General features: G+C 35.4%; 1 protein-coding gene across 7 annotated transcripts in view; it reads left to right on the top strand.

The window, feature by feature from the left end:
• The window catches only part of KIF18A (kinesin family member 18A), a 37,278-nt gene extending 16,466 nt beyond the window's left edge, over positions 1-20,812 (top strand). For all 7 annotated transcript variants that reach the window (XM_072039175.1, XM_072039178.1, XM_072039176.1 and 4 more), the window contains 7 exons: positions 3,309-3,473; positions 4,622-4,743; positions 5,794-6,032; positions 15,425-15,905; positions 16,220-16,327; positions 18,320-18,429; positions 19,848-20,812. In XM_072039175.1, the coding sequence (XP_071895276.1) occupies positions 3,309-3,473; positions 4,622-4,743; positions 5,794-6,032; positions 15,425-15,905; positions 16,220-16,327; positions 18,320-18,429; positions 19,848-19,996 (1,374 nt within the window). In that variant the 3' untranslated portion in view covers positions 19,997-20,812. The remainder of the gene's footprint in view (positions 1-3,308; positions 3,474-4,621; positions 4,744-5,793; positions 6,033-15,424; positions 15,906-16,219; positions 16,328-18,319; positions 18,430-19,847) is intronic.
• Positions 20,813-26,777: the final 5,965 nt, after the last annotated feature.

Here is a 26,777-nt window from a genome sequence, read left to right as displayed (position 1 = left end):
GCATTCAATGCTGTACTTCTCAAAGATGAAGGTATATACAGTCCCTTATTTTTTTCATGTAGAATGTATGTTTTATGTAGGTATGAATTTGAGGGTGGGGCTGATTTTGCTTAATCATAGTAACAGTCTGCATTTGGCTGAAAATGATGGTTTGCCATATGACTATTTTTTTCCATGGTGATTCACATGAAATTTGGTCCTTAGATAAATGTCAAAGTGAAAATATGTCACATTTTTTGCTTGTCATTAATGAAGATATTTCAAGTGACTAATGTGTTCTAGAACTCTACTTCCAGAGTTTGTGTGGCATAAAATGTTTGGTCTGTGCTGCATTAAGTGCTGCTTACAGTGCAGCACAGTTACATATTTGTTAGGAGGGTTATGCCTTCACACTTAAATACGAATGTTTCTCATGAGCTGATAAAACTAGTGCTGAATGCTAGTGTGCTACACTCAAATGCTGTTGGTTTTTCCATCAGTTAGCTTATAGATGCAATGTACTAAGAGTCAAGTGTCACTGTACAATACATGAATTATTAACAAGAGGAAGCTGCTGTAATGGTAAAACTTGATGTCCTTTTGAGACTACTTTTGTTGGAACAAATTGGATTTTAATTTGGAATCCAGTCATTTGATTATCAGAGTGACTGCTCATGTTTCCCTTGTGCACTATAATGCTTCTGTTCTTCCATGCATTTTTACACATGTGCTGTTTTCCTAAATGCCCCTGGGCTCTCTTGCTAAAATACACTGAGGCTACAGGGGTATTTCTCAAATATTAATTTTTAAAGAACGAGTTTTACTTCTAAAGCATTTTGAAGTTGACACTTAATGGTTCGTGCTCAGTAACTAGATATAATAATGATGATAGGCAAGTCAACACAAAGCAAACTCTTTCTTACACTTGAAACACATCAGTTGAATACTTTATCTTAAATGGTAATTTTAGAAGGAAAAAACAATGTATGAGTTGCCTTCATCTCCTTTTTTCCAAATATTCTTTTGATACAAGGAGTTGGTTACAACTGCTTTGTAAAGTTCAGTTCTGCACCAATAATGGATGACCATTCTATTTCCCACATACATGCACCTAGTTTAAGCTTTTTTGGAACTTGGGCACTGAGTACTCAAAACACTGCTTACATACTGCTGCCTAATTCCTCTGTTGCCTCTTTCGATGTTTATGTTGTCTTTCTGTTCCCTGCTAGGTATATGGTAGTGTTGTCCAGAAAGCCTTTGTACCAGTAGCAGAATATGCAAACAATGTCTCTCAGCACATAAACATATAAACCTGTGCCCCTGTGTTTTAACTATTTCACTGAGTTTAAGCAGGTCTTTGCTCAGTTTTGACCTAGTTTATCTTGATGCTTTCTGCATGGGTCTTGCAATCTGTTTTCTTTCTAGTCTTTCTTTATAAAGGCATGGCAAAAACTGCTACAGTGAGAGGCTTTAAAAAAAAAAAAAGATTTAAAATCGCTTCTGACACTCTATTGTGATTTTAACTGTCATGAACAAGAGTATTCCTGGAAAGCAGTCTGTCTGTCCTGATTTCAATTTTTCTACTCGCTGCAGTTGTGCATGCTGAACCTAAAACTACTTGTTGAATATATCCCAATTCTTCAGTCTGGGAGATAATTTTCTTCTCTCATGTGACTTAGGCAATTGTGAATCTGAGTAAGAGCCAAGTGTCTGGGCCAGGAAAATGTGTTTTAGAGGCTGTGCTCTGGCTCAGATACAGCTAATATGCTTAACCATTTTTTTCCTCTTTCAGCACAGTAATAGAATGTCCTTTATTGATGGGAACATATTGGAAGGGTTCATCAAGTGGTGGGATATCATAAATACCACCTTCATTCATAATACCTCTCCTGCACCATGTAAAAGCTGAAGACAAGTACGCAAAACAATGCATTTGGGTTTTTCTTTCAGTTGTCTTGAAAGCTGTCCGCTGGCCTTGCTGGACAGAGGGAACTGTCCAGTGGTCATTGGCAACTTTAGTTTGGCACTCTAACTCTTCTTCCGGGCAGCTTCACTAAAGGAGTTGACTAAGTGACTTCATCTTCTTTGGATCCTCTGTCATCTTTTTTTTGTTTTTTAGACTGTCTTATCTTCTAAATGAAATTCTGCCTGGAGTCTAGTCTTGATCTTGATGTTCACACATAGTTCAGGTATCTTTACCATGCTGGTTCTGTCTTTGGCACACCAGCTGTTGAAGTAAGCATTAAAAAAAAAAAGCTTAGGAAATGCATTGTGCATCTCCCCATATATTTCTGCTGTTTTCAACTGTATGTTCAGAAGGACATCAGAGCAACTGATGTTTTGTGCAACATTAGGAAGTTATGTTCATACTTTTTTTGACACCTACCATGGAACCAGTTTGACCTGCTATTGTAAAGAAGTAGAACTATTCTAGTCAATGAAGTTACCACTTGTAGACTTAATTTTGGAACTATATGGTTGCAGATACGTAGCTTGTGTAGGTGTTTAAAAAAAACTAATTGGCTTCTGTATATTCACTTTGATTTGGTGTAGCAAATGTACTTTAAATGCTTTTTTTTTAACTGAAGTTTACTGAAGTGCATTTTTTTAATTGAGGTTGAACTCTGAATGCTATCTGAGGTGGTTATTCTCTACAACTGCTTCAGGTAAAGTGACCTAATTTAGAAAGTATACCAGAAGTTAAAACTGCCCTCACAAATTAGAGTGATTCTCCTCTGTTTTATTTAGGACTTAATTCATATCCAGGCTGCTTTTCTGTTTCTGTACCTTTCTGTTGACAGGTTTCAGAGAAGCATCAGAATACTTCTGATGCTGAAAGATAAAGGGTTTTCCATTTGCCAAATATTTTATCTTTCAGTGGGCTTCTTTTAGATCATATTGCATTAGGAAAACAAAGCAGATAAAATTCCTTCATCATATTGATGCTTGAGTTACTAAAACTTATTTGGTTATCTTGTATCTAGAATTCTGTTTATGTGCATGTGCAGTTTTTCAGTCTCTCTGATTTGAGATAAATATGGCCTAGAACAGATAACGATTAAAAACTATGTATTACTCTTGAAAGGAATAATCAAATAACTGTACTCTCTATATTCTCAGGTTTTCAGGGAGAAAAAGTGTGGAAACTTTTAAACATAATTAAAGCCCATAAGGAGAATGTACTACTTAACTTGCATTAAGCAGGTCAAATATGTAACATGTTTATGTACCATGAAGTATGTATGTACAGAATTGGTTTTATGTATAGAGATGTTACACAGGATCATTTGAAAGGTGGTGCCATAAACACAGATTTTATTTGTTTTTAGGCTACTTGTAAGCGGGATCATAGGCTTGCAAGACTTAAAACCTACTGTGCACACATGCAGAAGAAGAAAGAGGAGGAGATGGAACGCTTTGAGGAAAATTGCAATTGGCTGCATCGAGTTGAAAACGAAATGCGCCTCCTGGGTCAAGATGGGAGTATTCCGAAGGTAAAATGCCTTCACTTTAAGAGCAGGTCTCATGTGTTGTAGTGAACGTGTGACTTGTGCTAAGAATTTTTTTGATCTTTTTCTTCTCTCTCAATCACATTTATGACTTCAGCTTTAACTTATGTGGTGGTTTCAAGTTCTAGTGGTAACTGGTTTGGTTCTTCTGCACTAAAAGTACTTTGTTCATACAAACATTCCTTGTTCATCAAAGTGTACAAGTACCTACAAAAATACATGTTAAAGGTAAACAGCCATATGATATGGCTGAGTGTTTCAGACAGCTGCTACAAAGTTGATTTTGCTTCTGGCCCTGCAGTTCTATTCTAAGCTCCTGAGGCTGTCCAAGCATATGACAACCTAACTTTTAGCCTGGGCAAAAACAGTTGTTTTTTGACTTTTTTTAGGGTGCTAGATGGTAAGGGAGAAAGAAGTAAGAAGCTGTGTTAAGTTCTCTGTCAGGTTTTAGTAAGTAGAGAGTCAGTTTGGTGCAGCCTCACATGAGCACCAAAGCCAGTAGAAGTGAAAAACTAGAAGTATGTGGAAGAGAAGTGAAGAAAGGCAGCGGGCTGTTCATCCCTACATTTTGGTTTCAACTGTGAAGTACATTGGCTCAAATGGTGGTGTGCAATGAACACTTTGGGTCATATAATGGAGCATACATGTATAGACATACACATTAATGCCTGTAATTAACTTGGAAATGCTAAAATATGTTGGTACGTTAAAATAAGTGAATTTGTAAGGTATTTCAAACAAGATACTGGCGTCAGAAAGGTGACTGAATATAGTAAAGACTTGCCCCGGACAACATCACTGAAATATGGATATGCAGCAAGTACACAGGGAAAGAGGCAAGCCTGTCTTCATTAATGCACACAATAAGAATCCAACAGGCATATATGTTTTTTTAAGGTAATTACAGTACACCCATTGATTTGTCAAAGGAAATCTTCAAAGCAATACTGATGTATGTAAATAAAAATCAAACAGTTTGTACTTAATGCCATAAAAATAAATAATAATGTAGATCCATTCTATCTTTACTTTTCAGTATAGGAACTTTAATATGATTATTTGAAGGTAAAATTTGAGTTTCTCACTTGAAAGACGATATCTAGTTGTTTATTGTTTATTGCTATCTTCCTAAGGAACTATCTAAAGATCTTCAGTGTTGCCATTTAAACCTAGAAGCTAAGGACCTGAAAGCACAAATTGAGCATATGTTATCACTAGTGTCCCTTCAAGATCAGCATTATAAACAGACAGAAAAGTAAGTATGGTTTCACAGCAGGCCTGGTAAAACCTGCAGTTTGACATCTGTAACCTCTGAATGTACATCTTGAGAATTTAGTTTTAGTTAGAAGCAGAATTTTTCTGAAACTTTTTTCTTTCAGTTAGCATTGTTGTTTTTTTTTTCTTGTATAGAAAGATACAGAAAACAATGACTTGAAAAATCTTGGGCTCAATCCACTCTAGTTTAACAGAAGCTACAACTATTCTCCTTCACTTAGTATTTATATTTTGTTTCTTTCTCTGCGTAGCTTTACAAATTGTTAATAGGCCAGGGTGTCTCATATTTTCCACTTCTGTGTTGAACATTATTCATTTTTTTATTCATTTTAATTTTCTGCATTATAGACATTATTTGCTTTTACTTATATTGAAACATTTACTATTAAACTGGTGCATAGGTAGGAAGACTGAAAAAAAAAAAAACCTGGCAAGTAAACATCAGCTCTGTTTCTATCAGTCTCTTCAGACTGTTTGAGTCTACCTTCCAGGGTGCAAGATACGGAAGGGGAAAACAATCACATATGTTAAGTAAATATATGTATTAATGTTATAACAATCATTACGAAATGAAACAACCATCTTTTAGTCATAGTTGGGACAAAAGGCTGTTGCTATAAACATTACAAAAACAAATACACAAACATGAAAAATTGAAAACAAAACTTTGAAAACCCCATGTTGTTTGTAGTTAAATTGTTTTGTTGTTTGTTTTTTTTTTTTTTACATAGACTTCTCCTTGGCTATAGTATGAACCTATGGTTTAGTCTTGTAATGGAGTCCACTGGTAAATTCCTGTGCATGGATTGTAATTCGTAAACTTTTTTTGCTGAGGAGAAAAATTGGTCTACCTAGTCAAGACTATCTCCTCTTAGTATTATAGTATGCCCCAAATGTAAGCTACACAGCAGAGCCTGAGGGCTGGGGAGCACAGTAAAAACATCTGTATTACTAATACTGGCAGCAGTATTAGCAAAGATCAGATGAGTTGGATTTATTCATGTTTGTCTTGCCTCTTGTTGTTTTACAGAGTACTGAATAGTTTGCTTCCAGTTCTTCGCAAGCAATATCTGATTTTGAAAGAAGCTGGGTTGTCAAACGCTTTAATTGAGACAGAATATGGTGAGGTGGAGCAACTGATTCAAAGGCAAAAATCAGTAGTTTGGGCTGACCAGACTGGAGAAGAGGAACGCAGTCAAAACCAGGAGCTAGAAGTGTCAACCATTTTTGAATTCCCACAACTTGTGAACAAACCAAACACCCCGTGCTGTAAGTATATAATTTGTTCTCTTCCGGAAATACTTTCAAGTATTCCTGAAAAAGCTGCATGCCATTCTTAGACATGGTGGGTACAAATTTTTGCAAATATTCAAGATAAATGTAAAATTGAAATTAAGGCACACTTAAAATACACCATTCTTCACTGGAAGTGGGGACCAAGTTCACTGTTTCGAAATGTTTCAAAGGTATTTTTCAATACCTAGACTCTAAGAGAAAACTCCTTTATTCTCTTGTAACCTGCTGCGTACAACAATGTTCCTAGATCATGTAAATGTTATTAATTGGTGAATCTTTCATGTGACCCAGATGGAAAAGCAGTCATGGTATCAATAGCATTATAATTCTATCAAAGTGATTCAAAAATTTGAGCACCTACCACAGCTTCTCAGTTTGAAGTAATACCTTTGAGGGGAGTGAGCTTTCCTCAGAAGTATGAGTTTACCTAGAATCAACTTAGCGCAGTATTTCTTAAGTTAATTTTTTGAAGAAACAAAGGATTGATTGTGTTGATCATGGAGTTGACTCTTTGCTGTAACATGACAGCCCCATGACATTTCTATAACTCTATGTAGCTGTCTTACCATGTTTAGGCTTTCCTACTAGCACTGAACATGCTGGTACTTTCTGATCACTGGTAATAGTCCATAACAATGAAAGACTACCACAGGTAACAAATGAAAAGCATACTAATAATATTTCAGTTCCTCAAAAGCTAGTTGTAATGGAAGAGCAGTGACCCTGGAGCACTGTGCAATTAGCTTCCTACTTCCTTTAGCATTCTTCCTATACACATCTTGCTCAGGGGTTGGGAATTACTCTGCCAAAGCTGCTTTTCTTTTTACCTTGAGTTCTCATTAAATGTCTACATGAGTTTGCCAAGTATTTGTACCACTGATCATACCCAGGGAATTGGCCTTGCATATTTAACTGTCTACAACATGAAGTAAGATGGTGTGTGGACTGTCTTTATCAGGTATAGGGTGTTTGTTTTAGCGCTTTGTGAGAGAAAGAAAGGGAAGAGTTGGCATATTTACATGCTGCACTTCCTATTTACATACTATACTTCCCACTCTACCAATGCTAGTCAGAGGTTCATCAAGATATTATCATAGATTGTTGGCAAAGTTGTGGAAAAACCATGGTGTAGTGATGAATTGGTAGTAACTGCATTTTGTGGTATTGTGTTTGTTAGGAGCCACAATGCATCTATGATACCATACGAACAGAAAACTTTTCTGCAAAGCTTTATGAAAGGCTTTAAAATAAGAAGTACTGATTCCTTTCTTGGATTTCCTTTCTTGTATCTGTTTATAAATAAGAAATAAAATAAATTAGTTTTCTAGCCTGTTTATTCTGTCAGGGCAAAGCAGATTCTATTAATGAAGGGTTTAGAGGTGTTTTGTTTTTTTTTTTATTGTCATAACTGCTCTGAAAATTGAACTACTGTAAATCCTGTTTTTGGTGCTAGAACACGTGAATTTTAAGTGCTAGCAGTTCTGCTTAGGAAAAAACACCCGAATTCAAATCATCCTTTCGGGTGCCTTTACTTCTGTTTGTATAGACAGAGCAAGAGACTATTTTCATCTATAATTATGGTTGTGATTATCTGCCGGAAACTTGCAGGTTTTGTAGGACATCAAAACAAAAAAAAGCATTTAAGATGTTAATAGTGGGTTTATAGAGCTGTAAGTCGGCAGAAGGAAAATACAGATTCTTTAAACCACTTGTAAAATAAGAACTCAAGACTCAAATGCAGTGAGTCTTCTCTTGGATATCCCTCTTGTAAGTGTGCATAGCAAACATGAAATCACGATCTTAGCTGGTATTTACATCATAGGCATGTTTTTGATATACTAAGGTCCAAGACTGACAAATATGTGGCTCTTCTATTGGGGTGTGACTTGTGAAAAAACACAGGAGTATCTAAATATAGATCAGGTGAACCTGATAATGCAATATGCGACTAAATGCCAACTGTAGAGAAGGTATGTTATCCATGTGGGATATGGTTGTCGTAATTTGTAATTCTGCAGCTTGCTGACCCTAGTAAGCTTTGTTAGTTTTTTTTTTTTACTTGATCTACTTTTGTACCAACCTTTCTTCAAACACTGTACTGTAAGAGGCCAGATCTGTTCTTACTTACTAGGAAATGCTAAAATAATAAAATGACTCCATCAATTTTACAGGAACTTTGAAGGCATTAGCATTTCACACTGTTAAAATTAGTGGATTTTAAATTGAAGGGTAGTCTTGTAGATCTCAGATTTTTCTAGTTCTAAGTGTTGTTGAACTGTATGTTTACCTAAGTGAAGGGATGCTGTATTTTACAGTTAAGACTGATTTTCTTCTCAGTCGCAGATAGTCTTTGCCTGAAGACGTTCATAGAAATCTTTGTCTTTTTTTGTTGTTATTCTGTGGGAAAGGTCATGGGAAATCTTCCTTCCCTTTCTGCCCTTATTGGAAGCAGGAGAAAATAAAAATAATTGTCCTTCAAACGGGAGTTCTGTAAGCTTTACACTAAAAGTTATGGTAACTTATGAAAAGATACATCTCAATTTCTTTTATTCCCTCCATCTGCTTGTGTGTTCTTTTGCATTTCCTTTTGACTAGCTGTATACATGTGTTATGGTGCTACTTAGGATTTTTTCCCTATTGAAACTCCCACCGATTCTTCATGGTATTTAAAATAACTTCAATCTTGCTCTTCTTGTCTCATTGGCAGCTTAAGGTGCTGAGCTAACTTGAAATAAGTTTTAACAGATTTTAACTTCAATGCTACTTATTAGTGTAAGACTTTCTGATCAGCAGGTATCCATTGTCCTACAAAAATATCTAGGCATAAGTAATAGTAAAGAATAAGACACATTGCAACTAAGTACTAGTTTATCAAGAATATGATATTTGAAGCTAATTTGGGATTGAATTGACAATTGACTTTGCATACTGGAAGAATTTCAAAAAATGAAGTTCTAAAAAGGATTAATTGGGCATTCAATTACTTAATTGCAAAGGAGATATAGCAGTTAAATATAAACAGTAATAGCTCTGCTAGGAAAAAAAAAGAAACACTTAAACTATATTTTTACATCATCATTTTAACCTTGATGTGTTCTTTCCTACAATATTACTGATGTTGGCACAATAATTCCTACGTGTTGGGAGGTGGGGGTGGATAAAAGTGATCCATTTACCTGTGGGAAAGAAAATGTGTTAAATTTTTTTCAGTAGAGCACAAAATATATGTAATGAAATAGCTCTTCAATTCTGTTTGAATTCCCTTTTAAAATATTTTGAACTCATAGTTGATATTCTATGCGATAGTATTTCTCTTGTGCAGAATGTAACAAAACTATTAGGGGGAAAAAAACACCATTAAGCAGAAAAAAATACAGTAGCATGGGGAAAATGTGTAGTAATAGAAGGGCAACATCCCAATCAGAAGTAGGAAGGATGTAGTAATTTCTTTTTTCCTTTAAAGATGAAATAAATTATTCAGGAATCCAATTCCTTCTCCCTAAAGTCATCTCAGAAGTATGCTTGGCAAATGTTAGCAAGAGCTGACCTAAGATCTTAGCGAACAAATAAAAAGGAAGATTTATACAGATCTTCTCACACCTTCAGCACATTGATATTTTATTATTTATAATTTGTTCAAGATGTTGGGAAGTAATATTTTGCACCAAGACCAAACAAAATAGTGCTACACAGTGGTAATTTTGATGTTATATAAAAACCTGTATTTCGCATATAGTGATTGTGTTGGACTTAAGCTTGTCAGCAAGAAAGAGCAAAACTTTCCTGTTATTTCTTGTGATTTTATTCTTAATTCTCACTTAAGTTGAGAGCGGTGAATTTTTTTTGTCTTCTGTTCTGTGTAATTGTGTTATCCTGTGACAAAAGTTTATTTTCCATATAATTTGGGGGAGAAGGGTGGAAAAGTTACTAGGTATCAATGAAATTACTCATTCTTATGAGTAGTGAGTCTAGAGAGTTTAAGAGGAAGTACAGTGTACTAGGTCAGCTGGTAACAACAGTGATGAATTGCTCTTGAACTTATGTTAAGACATTGGCTATTTGCTGGAATATATCTTGAGATTTTTTTTCTGTATGAATGAGATGCTACTCATGGAAATAAGTACTTTCTGTAGAACGAGATGGGGACAATATCAATTCTTCAGTGTAAACTTTAAAGTCCATAATAAAACTTTTGCTGAAGTATCTAAGGATGTATGTAAGATCCATTCAAATAGATTTGCAAAATACAAATATGCACAAACATCAGTGCTTGAAGGAAATTATTAAATAGTGCATGGCATGAAAAGTGAGGCACTAGAGGAGGAACTCCTGTTTCTAGTGATACAGTAACGTTTTGCTGGCAATTTTTAGATTATATCACAACATTGTTCAAATGCAACTTAATTGTTGTTGGGTGTTTTCACCTAAAAATCAGAACGCTTTAGATCAAATAAATTCTTCTGCTTATAGGCACTGTCTCCAGAAGTCCGAAGGAGTTGAATCATTTTGGTAGGTGAAGAAAAGCTATGAAAGCAGGGCCTTAACTTTTCATGTGTTACCTCATTAACTACGTTCTGTTACTTGGTCCTGAAGAAGGAACTCAAGCAAGTGACTTAAAAAGACTCTAAAGAGAATAATGGGAGTAAAGGTTGCAGTAGGGATTTTTATTCCAGGTCTTGTTGAAAATCTCACAGAAATGAGTCCTGAAAAATAAATTCAAAATTTGGTTACTTAATTAAACATTAAAATTATCTAGTAACACTTCAAAGTGTTTTTGAGATTATCTTATGAGATCCTGTTATCTGTCAAGAGTTTGAAATTACTGTAGAATATGAGCTGAACCTGAGTGATGCATGAAATGTTTTTCTAAAAGATTTTCTTATATGGAAAAGCTCTCCGTATTAAATACTATAAAGTAGTAGTGGGAGAGAAAAAGATTTTGAATGAATGGTCAGACGGTCTCAATGTAAGAAACAACCTGAATTCTAAATATCTGATTCTTACCTGGTTGTGTTTTTCTTCTTCCGCCCTAGGATTTTAGGAAATAAAACAATATGAAATACCTTCAAATTTGATCTCATGTGGAACATTTAAATCATCTTAAATTTCAGATTGTTCAATTTAAATAATTTAATACTGAAAAATATTTACTGCACTGAATTTACTTGTTATACATTGCTTTGTAATTATGCATCCTCGGTAGTAATTTTTCGTAAGTAAAAAAAAAAAAATTCTTACACCATGACTGGAAACTTGTCCATTTCAGAACCTCTACTATTGCTTAGCTTAATTATGAAGCCTTAATGCAGAGTTCCAGTAATACCTAAACAATACTTCGTACTCTAATAGGTATTTCTGAACAATTTTCCGAATGTATGTTCCTATTGAAGTGTTTACCCATACTATCTTTATAACCTTAATTATATGTTAGAAATGTTGTGCTGTGCACCTAAAAAGTGCAACCTCGTGAACAACTCAACCATCAAATGAAGCACAAGTTATGAAAACAACATAAGTTAACTTAAAACCAGATTTAGGCCCATTTTGGGGCTGTTCCTCAATGGAGAGCCATACAGGATTCAGGACTGATGGGTGGAAAGCTATGACTGCTATTTGCGAGTATTTCTGTGAATGGGAGAGTTCTTGGCATTGTTTCAGGCATCCCATTTCCGGAAGCCTTACTGTGCATTAGCAATGAGAGAATGGAATTGATTTACAGGAAGAAAGAGGAGGGGGAGGGCATCCATTACTTTCTGTAGTGACAAATATCCGAAAGTGAAGTCAATTTATTTTGAATGGCAGGAAAAATTGGGGTGTAGTTCTATGTAGCAGATAATTTGATTAATAATAGGAAAAGTGTGCTGTTTGTATATAGACAAGATTTGTCATGTGCTGAGCTGCTTTTTCATACTGTGCTGTATGACTGAGTGTTTTTCTCATGCTGTATAAAATAGTATTGACTACTGGGACCCACTGGAATGCAGACTGGATTTTAGCGTTTCCAGTTGATAGTTTGCTTTTTGCAAAACTGTTGTTAAACTCACCTTCGCAGGAATGTGAAGGTTCACATTTACCTTCACAGTGAATATGAAATGAATGAAAAGGATTCACTGGACCTCATTTGTAATGTGGAATTCCATGAGTCAGATGTTACAATAAAAATGTATGATTAGTAATGGGATCAGTCACTGGTCACCCAAAAAATGTTGATTGAAATGAGTACGGACCATTTAGTGCTGTTTCTAGAAATAATCCTCTTATACATGTAGTAACATCAGTTCTAGAAGACAAGTCTTAGCCATTACAAGTTGTCTTGTCACGAACTCTTCGTGGCTCGTGCAAATATTGCTTTTCATGGTAATTCTCATTGCTGTAAATACCTGATATTGCAGTTTCTCTCCTGATAAATCTGAGTACTCTTTTGGAACAGGTAATAAAACAAACCTCATGCTGCTTGGGTGGTTGTTACTCAGTAGAGGATGACTTCAGTTCTTCAACTGAGTGGATCTGGGAAGAAAAAACGATAGCTAAGAAAATCTCTGTCAATTATCTATTATCAGAATGATCCTGAAATTAAAGATCATTAAATATACATGTATATGTGATCTGTTCTCTAAAATATATTGGGAATTATCCTTTTCTAAAGAGAAGTTTTAACAAAGTACTAGCTAAAGAAATGCAACTTCTAAATTGATCTTTTACGCTAATTCATGAGGTTAACTACAGATTTTCTGATCACTACATAGTGATTTGCTTTTAGATAAAAAAGTGAACTTAGTATCACTGAATCATGAGGTTCATCTGATGGAAAATATTGAACTGGCCATAAAATTTGAAGCAAATACAAACCATGAACATAATCACCCTTTTTTATTATGAAGTAGGTTTGGAGATTTTCTTTGGAGGTCAAAAGTGTTTCAAGACAGGTTATTTTTGTTCATTTGCAGTACTACATTTTCTCTGAATGCAAGTTTTTATGTCTATAAATCTTAACATATGGATATATGGAATATCACTTTTTAATAGTATTGAATGAACTTTGAAGATATTATGAAGTAGAATCTCAAAAAAAGCTGAAAGTGATGTTTTTTAAAGGTGAAATGTCTGTTGAAATGACTACTTGAAGCAGTCTAAAATCTATAGGATTGTTGTGTTTGTAACATCTATTGTTGTCAGATGCCATTTTATTTTTATTTTATTTATTTATTAAGGCAGAAATTGAAACACTGCCATTTCCTTATTTTGTGGGTTTTAAAGTTGTTTGTCTTGCTGTATTCATATTTACTTCAGATCGCAATTGCTTGAATCCATGTACTGTAAAACAGTGAGTTAGGGAAGGAGGAGGTGGTTTTTTTTTTTGTTGTTTTTTTTTTTAAACACTAATGACACACTTATGGGTTTAAGTGGAACTAAGTTAAATATGATGTTGCTGGTGATGTCTTCGTTTACTTGTTTACTGCGTTAGGAACAACTTAATGCTTTCACAGAAAGCTTTGAGGAGGGACGTTTCTTGAATATTTTATATGCTTTCCACTACTTAACTGGAAGGAAAAGCTAGCAGGGTGGTTTTTTTTGAACTTGTTCTTATGAGTTTTGTTCCAGAAATAAGACTTTTAAAATAGGTCTGGATTTTTACTAACAGTTGATATTTGCCCTACATAGAACTGTTGCAATTGTCTTTTTATAAATGCTATGTGTATTACAGTATGAAATGCAGTTCATTATGATGAAATTCAACAAATTATTAATGTTGGCAATACTTTTATGTTCTTTACCTATCTCATTCATGGTTTAAATGCTTGCATTTACAGTTAATTTAAAAATGCTTCCAGTATTTGGTCCTGGAGAAGCTTCTAAAACTTGGCACTCTCACCAAAATGTTTCTCCATCAGACTTCCTTCTTAGTAACTTCAGGACATTAGCAAAACCTCAGTGTCTTACAGTAAGCAAACTTTCTGAAACTGGAAGCTCCCTGTCATAATGCAACAACAGACAAATAGAACTCTAACCGTTATTTTTCCCGAAACACACACTTTCAAATGCATATAAGCAGAAGGAAAACAGAATAAATTAATATTTTAAAGTGTCTTAAAATGTTTAATGGATAGTTACTTCAATGACTAGATTGGAATCATTAGATAAAGCTTTTTCTTTTATTTAAGAATATAAAGTGTTATACAAGAAAGCTGTGATCTCAATTGTTGCTTGTGATGACAACTTTTTTTTTTTTAAAGAAATATGGGTTCGTCTTTTACATAGGAAAAGAATATTGCACACTCTCAGAAAACCAAAATTAAAGAGTGAGCAAAATAATGAAGCTTAGCATTGTTGATAGTGTAACAAGAGTAGACATTGAAAATAGCTCATAAATGAGTTTCTTGCTTGTTTCCAACGAACCCTGCTGAGTCTCGGAGGGAAAACAAAGTTATCGGCGTAAGTTTATAGTATTTCTGGTGGTTGCTAGTTATTTAGGGAATGTGCAGGTTCTGTCCATGTAAGAACAACGGTCTGTGACTGGAATGAAAAGGGGAACTGTGGTACTGTGACTATAGGCTGAAAGGATGCCAGGCCATTGGAATGTTTAAGGATACTAGCCTCTTCTTATCCTCTTTGTTTGCAGAGCAAGTTGAATATAGAAGTACTTTGGATTTTGACAAACTTCAACCCTTGATTTGTTTGTGATAACTCCATCTCCCTCCCTCCCTTATTTTTTCGCATTAAACTACTGGTGGTTGACTTAAGTCACCACTGGCCTAGGCATTTGAACAGTGGTCTGTGATTTTAAGACTATTCTTGAAATCTGAAAGCCTGAATGTAAAGGACCTTTTCCCTTTTACTTTAGAGATCATTTTTTATTGCCACCTATGTGAAAATAAAAATGACACATCAAGATGTACTTGCTAGGGAAAAAAGGACATGATGAGGAGACAGCTGTAGATTACTGTGATGGTACCATCTTAATTTAAGAGTTGTCATGATAATGTGATCATTTTCAATACTCTTACTCTTCCATTCCCTGTTGTAATATCTCATATCTTAGTTGTGATGACTTATAATATCTCTGGGATTAACTATATCCATCTATGCATATTTATAATATTCTGAATGCCACAGAACAAATGGTGCCATCTGGACAATGTTGCAAAAGAAATATAAGTTATATGATGAAATTAATGTGTAAATGAATAGAATCACAGAATCGCTCTGGTTGGAAAAGACCTGTAAGATCCAACCTTTAATAAACAGCATTTTCAATAACATGTTCATATCTAATAAACGTATTTCAGAAGCAAACAGGAGAGAAAAAGCAGTGTTGAGGTAGTAAATGTAAGTAAATGTGCTAACGACTGTTGACTGTTGCACAGGTACAACTTCTGGTACACCATCACAAGAAATGAAGAAAAATACACAACTGGTGGAACTTGAGGTACCACAACAGAAGAGAACCAGGCGGAAGCTAATGGACTCTCCGGTTACAACTCCAAGTCCTGCTGCATCCAAGCACTATAGCCTCCCTCATCTTGAGGATTCTCTAAGCAAGGAGTTTTGCCCCATCATCTATACACCAGAATCTTGCAGAAAACCAGTACAAAGCTGCAGCATGCGGACTGCGGTAAAGCAAGATTTACGCCTTTCAGGCCCTCAGGCAGCAAATGAATGCAATGCAAATATGCAGCTGAAAAAGGCTAGTGTTACGGACTTGACGTGTGATGTTATCCCAGAGTGTGATGAAGGTGACATGGACTCAACAGTAATTCTCTATGAAAGGACAGGTGAAGCAAATGAAGCTTCTGTTGACTCATCTGTAGAACAGTCACAGCCATGCAGCAGTAGCATTCTGCAAAGGTATTTTCCATTGATGTATGAAAGGACTGTTACCCAGTCTTGTCCCATTTCTATTTTCCAAACACTTTAATTCCGTTTATTCTCAAAGAGGTGGTTTTTGTCATTGATGTTAATTGAACTTTTAACACCTACTAATATTTTCAAAATCAAACCTTGAATTATAACAGGTATCAGATTCAATTCTGCCATTATTTGAAATCAGTGTTACTGGTGACAGACAAAGGTTTGTTTTTTTCTTTAAAAAAAAAAAAAAAGCTATTTTATCTGACTTCAGTCCAAAACAGATTTTATTAAATATAATCGTTTTATTTCAGACTTGGTCTCCCATCCTTGAAAAGCAAAAATACTACTACCTCAGTACCTGAGAAGCCGTCATATATGGCAATGACTTCTGCTGCTGAGAGAAAACGAAAGGTATTAAGGTAAGGTTAAATTAACTGTGCTAATTCTATGTAAATCAGTTTGTATTCATTTCTCACATTCCTACTTCAGTTTTATGTTTCAAATCTGAAAACTTGTTACACAAGTCATCTGAAACGACATACAAGATGTTTTGATTCATATGTTCAACAATTCACATGCTTCTTTTCTTCTTGGTAGAATGTCGTAAGCTTTATTTTGGCTTAGGGGCTCTGTTATTGAACAAGTACAAACAAACGTTGTCTTCCATATTTACTGTCTATTCAGAATGGGAAAATGTCATACAATTATGAAAAAAGTTTCATTATCAACTGAAGATAAAACTTGAAAATGTTAGGCTTTTGATGAAAGGCATTAGACTACTGAAACAGAATGTACAGAAAACATTTGACAACATTTTTGTAGCTGGTGCCTTTATTTTTCTGATAACTCATTTGCAGTCCCAGAAAAACTCCCATTTTGTCATATCTCTATTTAGATCCTGAAGACCTGAAAGGCATTTGTAAGGAGCAGCAGAAAAGCTAGAACTGAATAGACGTTAAATGGAGTTGTACTACTTTTTGGTTGTTCATTGTTGTGGTGTTTTTCATTAGTTTGGACTTTTAGTGTATTCGAGGATAAGCTATCAGGTCAGTACTGATGGAAGAGGTCCTTTTGGTTTCAAAATCAAAAATACATACAACATTTATTTTTTTTATTAAATGAGTCATAGTACAACTCACATGTTGCTGCTTAGTGAGTGGAGCTGCCCCTTAATAGGTCCTGTTTCAAGAATGTTTCAAAACTATTAGAATCAATTTGCGTAGGTACATGTATGTCACAGGCCATGGAAGAAACTTCAATTCTTGGTGACTTTGTATTGCTGTTTATGAGGAAGTAAGAGGGAATGAAAGTTCAGTACTTGGGAAGGAAAAAAAGATACTTGTACCTTTTTACAAGGGATACCTTCTTTCACTTCCTATTCTTTCCTTTTCTTACTCTTTGGGTCTTTGGTGCTTTCCTTGTTTTAAAGTAGTTCACTCCAGGCATTCGTCTCCTACTAATGTTAGAATAAAAATAGAAATATCAGACGCTTTGTATGCTGTTAATATGACTGGATATGGTCCTCCTGTTAGAGAGGAGACAGTCTGTCGTCATACAGAGTCTGCTTTTACCAATTAGCATTATATTCTTATAAGCGTATGTTCTCCAAAAAAAGCATAGAAGACAGTATTTTAGGACTTGTACAAGACAGGCATGTCTTTGCTTGCTATCTATTTTTGGTTAGACAGAAAACCATTAGAAAAAGTAGAAAAACTAGAAGTTAGAGGACTGAAAAGTGAGATAATACAAGATATTAGGGGAATGGGAAAAGCATAGTTACTTGGATGTAAATAGAATTAGCTTGTTTATGAGGCTGTCTTACAAAGTGACACCAGGGAAGTAAGCAAGAGAGGTGTGTAAGGCTGAGATGACTGACGGGTTCATATTTTTCAGTGCAGATCATCAGTGCATCACGTGAAAGGGTATAAAATACAAAGATGTTTTTCTCAGTGACTTTGAAGCTATAACAACTTATTGCAGCTTAGCTGAAAAGTATTGTCCACTATGAAGCAACCCAGTCCAACTCTGTTGGAGCCTGTAGAAAAATACTACAGTGATTTTAAAAAAAAAAAAAAAAATCCACTTCTTTCAATGAACCCAACTTGGTCATTTCAAGGATTTCATACATACGCAAGTTAGTGTGCAATGACCTTCAAACTGCCTTCTGTAGTCCCCCAAAAAGGAAGGGGTGGGATGGAGAATAGTATTTAGATATCTGTATCTATCTATATATATATATATATGTATACACACACATACATTATAGAGAAACGAGTTTATTTATTTCTTTCTGTTGTGAACAACTAATACCAGCTAATATAATTAGATGTATTTTGCATATTGCAACGTATACATTTGTGGTATTGCTGATAACTTGACTGATGTCAAACTTTTTCTGGCTATTTTTCCAGTTCTATGTCAAACACTGACTTAGGTAGCCTGAGAGAAGAAGTTTCTGCAAAACGTGTTCGACAGGAGATCGTGTTAAGCAATCGAGTTTTGAGAGTACCCAAAATAGCGGGTAAGTGTCAAAATTTGAATATGTGACCCTATGTTGGCAATTATGTTTGTACAGGAGGTCCAAAATTGGAGTTAATGCTTATGGTTTGGGCAATTTAACAGCATTTTTGCTCTGATTAGGATCAGCACACTAAGCCATTGGTTTCAATAGTATATCCATTCACTTAAAATAAAATTCTGAATATTGTCTAATCAATTATCTGGATAGCACCTAATCAAAACTCAATATTATTACAAGCTTGGTGAGGAACACCTTGTTCCAGGAATTGAAGACTTGGAGCAAAAATGTTTGCCTGTTTATTGGGTACCAATTTTGTTTGCCACTTCTGTTTGTTGGTTTGTTTTTTTTTTTTCTCAGAGATTTACTCAGTATACTTTAACACTACTTTGGGTCAACACAGAATTTAAAGAAAAAAATAAAGCAATATTTCAGAATTACTTCTGAACTTGTTTGGCACTATCAGATGGTATTCTGTGGAAATTTATAACAATTGTGTGACTATAAATAAATGATTTGTGCTTGAGGTATAGAAATGTATTATAACAAGATAATTTTTTTTAAAAAGACCAACTTTTCAGCTAAGGGGCACAAAACTCTTCAAAACTTGAAAAAGTTTGCACCTTCAGAGTTCTTGATGCTTTCTTGATGCTAAGTTGCTTGGCACCTGCAGTAGACCAATCATGTGAGAGGAAAAAGTATAGATGAATACATAGTACTGTTGATTCATGGAAAAATTATGTGGACATATTAATGTCTATAAAAAGTATAAATTTGGTGTGAAGCTTTGCCTAATGAATAGTTACTTATTTGGCAAAGTGCATTCACAGTTACATCAGTATCAATTTCTTCTGCTAAAGATTGGGTTATAAGCCTAGCAAAATAACTCTCTACACTGGTACTATTAAAAAAAAATTATATAGTGACATACCAAATTCTGAAATAGGGAAGAGATCTTTAATTTTTGAAGTTTAACTGATCATAAAATAGATCTTATTTTCAAAAGTATACATTACAGGAGAAGAGTGAAACATCAAATCCCTAACAGGAAGAGTGACGTTCAAATTGAATTTAAAAAAAGTTTCTTCAATGATGTAATGTTCATTTTTTGATACAGCTCTGTACATAATCAGGATTAATAAAACTTTAATATCTCTGCATTTTTAGATACTGCTGTGCCATTTTTATAACATCTCATGTGTCAGCTGAGAGTCCTATTGTTGGACTTCATAGGTAATTAGCACACTGCATTACTGAGCTGAGAGTGATTACACTTGTATCAAAAATAGGCTTTCAATAAGGGAAAGAAGCGTGTGCAGAAGTTCTTAGGCATGCTCTGAAAAAGAGATCGAGGTATGAGACATTCGTCCAATGAACATAAGCACAATTTGACCTATTTGTAATAACACTTTCTTCACTAGGAATTGGAAGGAGGAGTTGGAAGGAAGAACGGGATGTGTCAAGAAACCTTGCTAGAAGCCTTTCTGAAGGAAATGTAGCACTTGGTGCTAAATCAAGGACATCAAAAAATCTTCTACTTCATGTTTGCAAGAAAAAAAATAGGATTTAGGTTCATCGGTAATTCAAGCAGGATTAATGTAAAGCAAGTGAGAACAGAGTGACTTTGTTTTCCCTCTTGTGAATTATTTTGTTTTAAAGATGTCTCAGTAATACAGAACTTCAAAAAAAAAAAAAAAAAAAAAATCCAGTTACCGGAAATAAGAAGATTTTCATCAATTCTAAAACAGAATAAACTCATTTGTCTCCTGTTTGAAAATTTACAAGTATTCTCAGTATATTAACAAATAAATATGAAATTTTATTTCAAGTTCTGAATGGAGAAGTGCCTGGGATATCTTCTACCACAGTCTTAGAGTTTTTCCCTGTGTGTATGACTAATAGAATAATACTTCGTACAGTGCAAGTCTTAAAGGCAATCAGAGGTACTGTAACTTTTTGGAATGACTCTACATTGCTCACCTATACTCAGTCTTAATTTTGTAATAATTGTGTCATACAAAAGTAGAAAAATTCTTTGGACCTGCTAAATTTTTATTGTGATTTCATAATGTTACCATGGGTTTTCATTTGGAAGCATGTGAAAGACATTAATATTGAAGTGTATTCATTCTGAGCATTAGAATGCTATTTTAATATTAGGTAACATTTTTATTGTGGATAGGTAATACCAGTGTAGTGCCAGGAGACAGAAAAATCTTTACAAAAAGGGTTTTAAAGATGTATTATGTCTTAAAGTTTAGCCTGTGTTTCTAACCTTTTACTTGGTTGTAAATGTTCCTGTTTTGTATTTCAGTTTTGAGTTCATTTGTAAATAGGATAATTATGTTAATAACTCTGAATAAATTTTGAGTTACAACTAAAAGCATTACATGAATTGAAAAATGTACTACTTTATGAGTCAGAATTAATTTTGACAAATATTGCATTAGTGCATACTGTATGTCTTGATAAATGATTGCTATTCACAGACAAGTAGGTTTATAGTTACTTTGTAACCCTGACAGCCTGCCCACCCTTAACAGTATCTTTCTGGTCTATTTGGTCTATATAAGTGTAGGTGTATACGTAAACTTCCCCAAGCTGATTGGAACTAGAGGAAGAAGTCCAGTAACCAGTTACAGTGGAGTTAAACATCTGTCTGAATTCAGCAAGCATCTTGCAATCCAATAGGTTAAGCAGCATGAAGTATGCTGTGGAAGAAGGTTCTGGCTTTCAGCAATAGTAATGGACCTAAAAGAGCTTTGCAGGTGGTGGTTGTTGCTGTTGTTTAATCACAAGTTTTCCTTTGATAGCGGAGAACTGGGTTATGTGATGTAATAGCTTTTATCAAATTCATTCCCAAAAATATTTCAGTATTACCACAAGTTTATGGTTTTATACATGTATTTTTGCTCTCTGTGGTCTTTGATATTTAGGCAAACTAATACAACCTTCTTCTCAGTTACATCTCTCCCTAGCTTTTATATGTTGACATGGTTATTGTTGGAGCATTTTCAGAAGACTTAAGAAGAAGGAAATGGTAACTGCATGTATAAGTGCTCAGGACCACTTGTGGGAGGAACAGACAACATTGCAGAGGCTTTCTTCATCAGGAAAGTTCAAAGAAAGAATAATTGCTTGAAACAGCATTGCTAGTTAAAAACTGAGGTGAGAAATTAAATCCTCTTATACATCCCTTTAGAATGCAAATATAGGTAAGATAAAGTCATTGTGGTGAGCACAGGTTCATACTGATTGCATAATGAGAACTGAGGAAATGCTGGCTGTTTAAAAGGCTGTTATGAACAGTATCCTAAACATAAGATAAGCAGTAAAAGAGTTTAGGACTTGACCACATCCCAGCCAGATGATGTAATAAATCTCAGTAGAATGAAGGGGGTGGTGAGGAAGTCCATTTTAATACTTCTATACCATGATGAACAACAAGATTTTGGGATTAATTTTAACTTATGGTTCTGGCACCAGGTACAGCTGGAATTGTGGAGACCAATATGTTTTTGATTTGAGTTTTTTTTCCCAAGTAGTATCTAATACAAAATGTGCATGGGGGGCTCTTATTCACACTGCTTCACATCTGCAAGAGGCATGTTGGGCTTTGCTTATAAATATAGTTGTAATGCACTTTGCTTTTATGATATGTAAGGCTCAAAATAGGCACTTTGAAAGGTTTTTAGACAAGCGTGTGCATGCAACATCTTGATGCTCACTCAAAACATAACTGATGAGATCTTCCCTGTTGGTTATGTTTTGTGTGTTTTTTGTTTTTTGTTGTTTTTTTTTCTGCATACCCCTGAGTGGAATTGATTTGATCAGCTTGCAATGCTTCCAGGGACTTTAAAAAGAAAAAATAATTATAAAAATATAAGGTGTTGAGAAAATCAGCACATAGATGTGAGTTGACTCCCATTCCTGATCAGGAGCATGTAGTCAATACATCTATTTGATATGTTGACTAAAATAGCTGCGTATGAATTTATATTTTATAACTAACAAAATGGTTTCCAGCAATTAGAAGACTGAAGCAGGATTTTTATTATTCAGATGGCTGTTGATTACACTTCTCCATTATTAGTCATACAATTATGTTGTTACATACTATGAACACATCTAGACTTCATGAGCAGAAGGTGCCTAAGAGTACATTCCACATAAATTGCTGGTACAGGACTTCTCTGTGCTTAATAAGTTTTCTGTAAGACTGCCAATCTTTTCTTAAGTAAGGAAGCGAAGAGTATTTGGGGAGCAGAGAAGCTAGCACATAATTCACTTTATTTCCTTGCCTATCTGCATTGCTTGTTACCTGTTAGCTTGCCTTTACAAACTAAATAGAGTAATAGTTCTTCAGGTGACATTTTTCTGAAGTATACATTTAATTTCATTCTGTAGCATCCATTGTTAAATCATGCCAAATGGGAGGTAAAGGAATATTATGCAACGTACATGTAGCATGACCCAGGCTGAATCAAAATTCGAATTACTTAAGTAAATTTAATCTTCATTAGTGTTCAAAAAAATAAATGACAGTAGTTTAACATAAATTCACTGGAAAATGTGCTCCTGACATCTTAGATACCTAATACACCACAGGTAATGAGTGAAATCACCTTACTTGCTATGAGATAAATGACAACTTCAGTATGTTTGGATATATATACACAGCAATACTACCGATGACCTTTGTTTTCTTATTTAATACCAATACTTGGACTGAGTAAAAGTATCTTGAAATATACTAATGTAAAATCAAAAATTCATGGTTCTGTCTTAATGGATCCTTCATGAGCTCAGTGTAGGAAATCGTTGTAAACCATTGTGTATAAAGGACCACTTTCTACAAATGCCTTGTTCTAGCATTTCTAAAAGTTCATGTGATGAATGAATGAAAGATAAAACTTAGAAAATCTGTAGATATACTATATTCCACATCATTGCAATTTATTTGGAGGAAGGGCAAGAACAAAAATGTTACACCACTAGTTACTTGTAGAAGGTTTTCTCTTAAATATTTGAGGTTACAAGCCACACCTCAAGTGTACTTTGAAAAGAAGTACATATGTCATTACCGTCCCACCCTCTGTACATGTATGTGTAATTGGTGGTGAATAGTATTGACTAATATGGTAGCCTTCATGTTGGGTTCATAAATACTTCTGCGTAACTCCAAAATGAGTACCAAAATTGTGTGCTTGTATAATATTCAGTATTAAAATAGTCATTGGTCTTTCCATCAAACTAAAGCAGTCACAAAACACTCAAAATGCCTGAGAAGATTAGTGTGCACCCAGAAGTATATTGCCGAGGCTTTCTTAACAGAAAAAGTTTCCTTCTGTGGTCTACACTGGGAATATGTGATACTACAGTTTTGTGATTTTTTTCTTCTGTCCTGAATATGATTGCAATCAACAGGAAGCACAATGTTTTAACATCTTGCCACTGCTTGTTAGTTTAGTCTCTGCTAGTACAAGCTGGGAGCCCTAGTAACTCATTTTGGGGGCACTGTCCAAGATTTTAGGACATCTTGCTATTGCTGGCTTTGCAATGAGGTTATTTTTGAAAACTTTTATCAAGAAGTGAAGACTTCCCATGGCCACAGGGCTGAGATGTTTATGGAAATCAATTGGTTGCAAATGTGAAAAGGAAGTTTAAGATCTAGTCCCATCACAGAATTCTTAGGAAAAAATACAAAGGCTGTAGTGTAAAGTTTGTATTGTGGCTCAGTTATTTGTTGTTGTTTCAGGAAAGTGAATTTAGAGAAGGTATCTGAAGCATAGCAAGATGCTTGCTAACCAAGCTTGGGAAGCTGTGAATACTTGTTACTGGATGGAGTTGGTTACAGGTGAAAGAAATGCGCAGAAGAATGAGAACAATGTGGTTAGTGGGGCTATAGACTGCTGAGCCATTTATAATGGACTCATTACATCTTCATACACATTTTGCAAAACAGTTTCCATAACATTCTACACAGGTAGTAAACTTAGTGTGAATTCAGTCATTTTTTCTAGTAATTACCTCTAATCTTCACAATGCTTCAGGGTATTTGTGCCAAGTGCCCAGGCATTTTGAAAGGTAATCATGTCCATTGATTTTGCAGAAATTTACAAGGTTTGTTACCCTTTATAGTAAACCAAGAGTTAGATAAACTTCTATCCAGACACCTATAGATTTTTAAAGATTATTTGAAGAAGGCTATCTCCTTCTTACTTCCAACAAAACAAAATCTGCTGTCCTGTCAATTTGGCAAAGCACAAAAACATGCTTGGGTTATTAGGAAAAGTCACTTTTGCAGTAGTGGTGGAAGTCTCTGAGCCTGAAGCTGGGTGAAGAGATGTACTCACTGGGACAAATATTTAGTGAGTTAGTCCTACATTTAAAGACTGATTATCTGCTGTTGAAGGAAGTCTCTTGCACCTGCAAGTTTCACTACTCTGACTGCAGAAGATAATAGGTAGAACAGGTACTGGGAAGCCTGACAGCATAATATAAAAATTAAGATTTAAGTTAGCGGAGTGGTCCATCTTGAAAATCATTTGGACTTGAAGGTAGCTATACTTCACTTGGATTAGCTTTTTTTAAAATGTTTGTAAATAGACATGAGAGATAATTTTAACAACTTAGACAAAGTAAATGTTCCTAGAAAATTTATCTGCTGGAACTGTAAAATGTGTTCTCTGCAGGAATTTGTAAGAGCCTTCTTAATAGAGAGAGGATGTGTAATGGTAAATGGCCCATTTTATTTCTCTACTGTGTAGTGCTCTTGGGAAAATTATTCCTGATTTCCCCATTGCATTAAGTTTAATTGTGCCATATGTATTAGGTATTAAGGTTTTATGTAGCATGACTATAGTACATTGAAGTACTACAAGGGAGTGAATTAAATATACATATAATTCAATATTAGAAGCTACAGTAGGGCAAATCAAGTTTTAAAACCACAGACAATAGAATGGTTTGGGTTGGAAGGGACCTTAAAGATAATGTAACTCCAACCCCCCTGCCCTGGGCAAGGACACCTCCCACTACATGTGCAAGCCCCCATCAAGCCTGGTCTTAAATCTCTTCAGGGACAGGGCCTCCACAGCTTCCCAGAAGTGAAGAATTTCTACGTAATACCTAAACTAAATCTACCCTCTTGTTTAAGCCATTCCTACTTGTTTTATCACCTTCACAACGAGTCCCTTCCCAGCTTTTCTGTAGGCCCCATTTAGGTACTGAAAGGCTGCTGTGTAAGGCCGTCCTGGAGCCTTCTCCCTGCTGAACAATCCCAACTCCATAGGAGATGTGCTTCAGCCCTATGATCATCCTTCTGGCCTCCAGGCTCTCTTTAAATAGAAGGACATGGACCTTATGCTGGGGCCCCCCAGAGCTGAATGCACTGCTCCAGATGGGTTCTCAGCAGAGCAAAGGAGGGACAACTGCTTCCATCACTCTCCTGGACATGCTGCTTTTGATTCAGCCCAGGACTTGGTTGGCTTCCTGAACTGCAAGTACACATTGCTAACTCATGTTGAGCTTCTCAACAACCACCATCCCCAGGTTATTCATTATACACTTCAGGGCGTCTCTCAATTCATTCTCCGCCTAGCTTTTGTTTGGGATTCCCCCAGACCAGATTCTGGACTTTGCCCTTAAACTTGTTGAGCTTCACGAGGTTTGTGTGGGCCAACCTCTCACAGTCCCTGTGGATGCCATCCCTTCCCTCCAGTGTGTCGACTGCACCACACAGCTTGATTACATCAGCAAACTTGTGGAGGGTGCACTCAATCCCACTGTCCATGTCGCTGACAAAAATGTTATTAAATAGCACCAGTCCCAATACCAACCCCTGAAGAACAGCACTTGACACTGGTCTCTGCCTGGACACTGGCCCTTTGATTGCCTGCAGCTCTTTGAGTGAGACCATCCAGCCTTTTCCTTATCCCCTGTGTGTTCCATCAATCAAATCTGTGTTGTGCAGGACACTGTCAAACATGAAATTGCAGGCTGCATCTGTCCGCCTTCCTCAATTGATTCATTCTACCTCACTAGAAATCTGTGGTAAAAATCTCAGACCCTTAAAATAGAACACAGATTAGTGTTCTGAAATCTGTGACATCTATTCATTGTTTTCTGATGGTGAAGGAGTCGCAATAAATATGGAAATAGTGACCTTTGTATCTCTTGTCAGAATACTAGGAATCTTCTCCGTTCTCCCTTCTGTCCAAATGGGAATGATTATAACCAAACTGTTTCCACTTTGTGCCTTTTCCAGATGTGGATGACAGAGGATGAAAGACTGACTAAAGCAATTTTCACTTTGTGGTTGAAATTTTGGAATACCATCATTGCTGACA

The sequence above is a fragment of the Anas platyrhynchos genome, chromosome 5 (assembly GCF_047663525.1).
Source record: "Anas platyrhynchos isolate ZD024472 breed Pekin duck chromosome 5, IASCAAS_PekinDuck_T2T, whole genome shotgun sequence".
NCBI classification, from domain to species: Eukaryota; Metazoa; Chordata; class Aves; order Anseriformes; family Anatidae; genus Anas; species Anas platyrhynchos.
The sequence above is the reverse complement of the archived record's forward strand: the minus strand, read 5'-3'. Positions and strand labels throughout refer to the sequence as shown.